The following is a 6,000-nucleotide window of genomic DNA, read 5'->3' on the forward strand; positions in this document are numbered from 1 at the left end:
CCATCAACTGATAGTGGTTGTGGATGATGACATGGTAAGCATTCCTCCATGAATGACCGGGTTTAAATCTCATCCAAAACACATAGTTGTTGATACTTGCTACATTACTAGGTCGTAAACGTTCTTAGGAAATGTCTAACAACATTTTTTTAGTTAGGAGCATTAGAATGGCAATTAATAGGGTTCAACGAAAAAAATAATGTTGGTTTCGTTAGCTAATTTTTTATTATGTATCTCGTAAAACATAAACTCCAAAATTAATAAAACTAGGAACTAACTAAAACAATATTTTTATCACATACAAGAAGAAAGAAGGGCAATTGTGTCAATATACACCAGAAACAGTAATGCCAACTTCATAAAGTTTGACTTGTAAAGATCCATCACAATCCGAAGTACACAACAAGGGACCGTCCGTTTCCCAATAACTTAAATCACCAAACCCAAGACCCAATGCACAACTTCCAATGCATAATTTACAAGTCAATGCATGTATGCAACAACGTAACATTCTTTTAATTAATGAGAAGATTAACCTCAAACTCCGAAAACACATATTAGTGTGTGAAAGGAGATTAAGATTTAACGTACTTCCTTCTTGTTAACGGGTTCAAAACCGCCCATGATCTCTACATCTACCTTACTCTACCATAGTAACCCTCTATTTCTATATATGTATATATACATGATACATCTTATTCTTCACTTCAGAAAAAGCTATACTCGATCTTTACTTTCTCTCTCTAGAAATGTTTGACCAAATGATGCTACACTACCCACAAAGGCCGATCGAAAATAGGTGGAAACCTAGTGTTGAAATCGCACCAAATTGTCCGAGATGTGCCTCACCCAACACCAAGTTTTGCTACTACAACAACTATAGCTTGTCACAACCTAGATACTTTTGTAAAGGTTGTAGAAGGTATTGGACCAAAGGTGGGTCCCTTCGGAATGTTCCTGTAGGTGGTGGATGTCGAAAAAATCGACGATCCAGACCTACCCGGTCATCACAGACCGGGAATGGTAGTACGGGTTATATTAGTAACCCGAGTTACAGTGGTGACTCTGCTAACGAGTCACCTGAAAGGGCCAATATTGACCTTGCTGACGTGTTTGCTAAGTTCTTGAATCAAAGTTCAGATGATCAACAAAATGATGAGATTGTGGGTGAAGATTCTCCTAGTGGATCTGAAATGTTGCTATGTGATTTCACCGAGGAGGCTGAATTGCAGAACATGGTGGTTCCTCCATTTACAGGCGAAGACAATGAGATTGAAGAATTTGTGGTTCAAAACACGAACCTTCTTGAGCTACAAGATATACTTAATGAAGAATGGCCACAAGATATATCTTGGAGTGATGACACTACCACACTTTCAAGTTTCACATGGCAACAAGATTTTGAACCTTTCATATGCAACAACGATGATCTAAACATATCTTCGGACGTAGTTACTGATAACTGGAGCTCAACACCTTTGGATCTGCCATTGGTCGGAAATTTTTTTCAGAGCTTTTAATTTGATGAATTCTCTTCCTCATCATTTTTTTTTCATAATTTTTATATATTAGGAAAAAGTGTTTGTCTTGGAAGTTAAATGTCACATTCCAAGAAAACGATACATATAATGATATACATATACATATGGTTATTATTAAATATACTTAGCTAAATACAATAAACATTGAACATTAGTTGATTTGATTTCAATTTTCAATTTATCTTCTACTTCAATTTTGATTTTATTACGTTTTTATGTAATTTATGATTACGTTAATTTAATAAAACCATTATTTCAATTAGCATATTATATATATATACATTTAGTGACCATCTTACAACGGGGCAGCTGTTCCCACAAGAAAAAAAAATAATGAAAAAATAGGTTTTTTTTTTTCAAAAAATATTAAATTTTAACCTTTCAAAATTATATATTTTGACTCTTCAAAAATATTAATCATTAAATATACTCAGCTAAATACAATATACAGTATACATATTGGATTATTAAATATACTTAGCTAAATACAATAAATATCGACTTTACTTGATTTGATTTTAATTTTCAATTTATCTTCTATTTCAATTTTCATTTTATTACGTTGTATGTCATTTATAATTATTTAATTTAATAGAACCATTATTTCAACTTGCATATTATATATACATTCGGTGACGGTCATACAGTAGGGGCGACTGCCCCCACATCACAGAAAATTAATTAAAGAATAGTTTTTTTTTTTCAAAAAAAAATATTATTTAACCCTTCAAATTTATATATTTTGATTCTTCAAAAATATTTGTTCCCTATAAAAAGTTATAAATTTTTATTTTGCCTCTTCTTAGGAAAATTCTTGGATTCACCGATGTATACATTTGATAATTATATCGACCATAGTATTTACTACCTTAATCAGATTTATCAAAATAAATAATCCTTAATCAAATATTAACATTCTTCCATAGAAAGTATTTGTTAGAAATTAGGGTTCACGAAAATGAGGATTTGGTAATCAAGAATGTGATACCTCAGGGATTATGTATTATTATTTTCTGTATTGGTATTTCTCTTCTATGTGTTTGGGTTAGTGAGAAATTTAAATTGGGATAATCAAGTAGTAAATTTTAAAGTTCTAGGAACCAAATAGTGAGTTTGTTTTTTGAGTGTATAAGGAATGTTAGATTTCGTATGAGAGTTACATGAGCGAAATATGATTACATCTACTCATCTTTCTAAAAATTGGTTAAGGCTTATAAAAATTATGAAATCTACATTTGAATAAAGGTTTCTAGAAAAACTATCCACACAACTAGAGATGCCTGAATATCGACTTTGAATTTACTATGTACTATTAGTATCCATTGTTTATAACCACCATGTCATCAGTCGATCCGTGTAACCCTTTGACAAATAACAATGTTTCCTCCTTTACATGCATATGTTGACATGTCCTAAAGCCAAAGAAAAGTTTGACAATACCCATAAAAATCAAAGAAAAAGGAGCTCACTTTATGAGTCACTAAACCTTGGAAGAATATGCAGTAGCACAACAATGTTGACAACTCTTCTAATAATCAACCTGCTAATAAAACTCATGTCTTTACTAGCAGCACCCTAGAAGCTTCACCACTAATGACGACAAGGAATAAACCCTCATCATGATTACTACCACAAAATAAAGTCCAAACTAGCTTAGTTTTCCTAATATTCAATTTAAGACAATCATGGCCTTTGATGTTCCATTAGTTCATATATTTCTATCATTCTCGATATGTATACCATTGAATATAGTCATAACAAGGAAAACCTAGTGGAGTGTTATGGAGTTAGAACGATTGGGTGTCGAGGTGTTCATGTGGTTCGATTCACATCTTTTCGGCAAAGTTCCAGTCTCCGGCGCCCTGTGAATAATCCATGAAGCATCATTGTTTGAGTCCTCCGGTGACTCTTGTTTACAGGGCGATGTACAAATAAGAGAAGCTGAGCTCTAGGAAATGATCAACGAAGTGGATGCAGATGGCAATGGGCCATTAATTTCCCAGGGTTCTTAACCCAATGGAATCTTTCAGCCTATTCGATGGGGATCTCGATGATCGCATCATGACAAAGGGACTTTGAACTGTTATGAGATTGCTTGGGCTTACATTTGGACATGTAATGCATTTCAGATTTGGGTTCTGAATGTAGGCTCACTGTAGCAGCCCAAAATCTAGATAAATTTTTTAATTTTAATTAAGGTTTACAAGCATGAGTTTGATATTAAAAATCCAACACATAATCATCATTATAAAAAATCATCAGAGTGTCCATATCAATGAATGTGGAAAATAGTGGAGAGTGAATGTTGTGCCATCAAGTCGGGCCATTCTCTTTAGAACCGAATGCACCTGAAATCACAATACAAACTATAAACTAATGCTTAGTGAGTTTTCCCAAAGTAACAGATACCAACCAAACAAATGGTCTCGACCCTAAGGTTCATCCCAACCTAAAAACAAGTATGGGCCCTGCCCTAGGGCTTCGCCCTAGGGTGTATTTCAACCCAATGCATATCACAGTAGGCCCTGCCCTGGGGTATATTTCAACCCAATCATGTAACATACAACAAATAGCATATAACATAAATGGATATTGGGTCGTCCTTGGTGCCGTAAACCCGTTGTTATAGTGTGTAACATCCCAAAATTCAAGACCAAAATTTTCATTTTAATTAGATAAGTTATAAAAAAAAAAGTAGTCTGAAACATCCATAGTGTTAACTCATTTCATAATTAAAAACCAGTATTTCAAATAACTAAAACATGTCATAGAAAAGTATTATCAGAGTACAACTCCCAAAGATCTCATAATGTGGAAATCATATGTGATGCGTTGCGATCCAGCTGACTCCTTCCCTTTTGAAAAAGAAGTACCTGAAATGAAAACTGAAAACCGTAAGCACAAAGCTTAGTAAGTTTCCCCATCATACCTCATATCATACAATAAACATACTGTCAGGCATATCTGGGTGCCCGACCTACCCTGTTGAGCATACTGGGGTGCTCAACCTGCCCCTGTTAGACATACCGGGGTGCCCAACCTACCCTTGTCAAACATACCAGGGTGTCCGAGCTACCCATGTCAGACATACCTGAGTGTGCGACCTACCCCAGTCAGACATATTGGGGTGCCCGACCTACCCTCTGGTTTATCTCAACCAGCAACTATTTCACCATTCTTACCACTATCACATAATATCATAGCATCTTAGCACATAAAACATAACAGATAGTGCCATACCAGACAATTATCACAAAGACAATCATCTCAGTTATAAACAACTACTAGTGGGCAGACATTGGTGCCTTCGACCCACTTCTACTAGTTATTTACTCACCTCACACTGCTGAAGTCCATTACAGGAAATCCTTAGTTGTCGCCCTTGCAACTCCTTGAGCTATCAATACCATAAAATCACCCAATTAGCAATTGAGTCTCAAACCATGATCCATAGACCAAATCTTAGGGTAAAATGGTTATTTTACCCCTGGCCCAACAAAACCCTTAACTAAGACCTAAGTCCAAAACCAATAAGGTTCAAAACCATAAAATCCATAAAAGCCCAATATATGGCCTAATTTCCAATTGGTCCTAACCCTTACATGGAACTACTTTTTAAAACCTATTCTGTATTTCATAGCCCTATAGGGGTCAACCTTGGTCAAAGTCAACGTCATGAGTTGACTCAACTCACTGAGTGACATTAACTCGTCGAGTTCCATAACTCATAAAACTCAGAAACTGCGATCCAACTCGTCGAGTTCTTTCATAACTCGTCGAGTTCCTTATGTCCATAGTATCGGGACTTTCCCATTCTACTCGTTGAGTTATCCTTGAACTCGTCGAGTTTTCCCTTTACAAAATCGGGACATTTCAACCCAACTCGTCGAGTCCATCCTTGAAATTTTCGAGTCCCTTCAGTCTTCAGAAACCCGAGAAAACCCCATCCCACTCGTCGAGTCATCTCTATAACTCGTTGGGTTTGCTCCATGATCAGAAAAGTCTGGGGACCACGAATCAACTCGCCGAGTTGGATAAGCAACTTGTCGAGTTTTCGTAGTCTCAACTCATTCAGTCCCTTCGAAGTGAGTCTAATGCCTCCAAACCATAGATCTGGAATCTAGGGATGGGAAGATCACGTAAAGCTTCAAGCTTTATCCACATGCATGGCCATTCGGAGCTAGAATGTAACACGTATTTCTGGGCTACACATTAGTATAATGATGTAATAGTCAAGGTCAACCATTTTAACTCATTTTGAAGTAATAAAAAGGAATTACTTGAATATTATGTGAATTATGTGATTTTATGTGCTTATATACTTGTTTATAAAGATATAATAAATTAATAATGAAAATAAGCGCTAAAAATAAAAGTGTAGACAAACCCAATATCTATGAAGAAAGTGGTAGTGGTTGTGATAAGAATTTCGGAAATATAACAACGCCAAAATCTAAGT

The 6,000-nt window shown here is 35.4% G+C and overlaps 1 protein-coding gene across 1 annotated transcript; it reads left to right on the forward strand.

Moving 5' to 3' along the window:
- Positions 1-553: 553 nt before the first annotated feature.
- LOC145047905 (Dof-type zinc finger DNA-binding family protein) lies at positions 554-1,683 on the forward strand. Its single transcript, XM_078996270.1, has one exon. The coding sequence runs from the start codon at positions 750-752 to the stop codon at positions 1,518-1,520; it is 771 nt and encodes a 256-aa protein (XP_078852396.1). The 5' UTR covers positions 554-749; the 3' UTR covers positions 1,521-1,683.
- The last annotated feature ends 4,317 nt before the right edge of the window (positions 1,684-6,000 follow it).

The sequence above is a fragment of the Lactuca saligna genome, chromosome 1 (genome assembly GCF_052625555.1).
Source record: "Lactuca saligna cultivar CGN05327 chromosome 1, ASM5262555v1, whole genome shotgun sequence".
NCBI classification, from domain to species: Eukaryota; Viridiplantae; Streptophyta; class Magnoliopsida; order Asterales; family Asteraceae; genus Lactuca; species Lactuca saligna.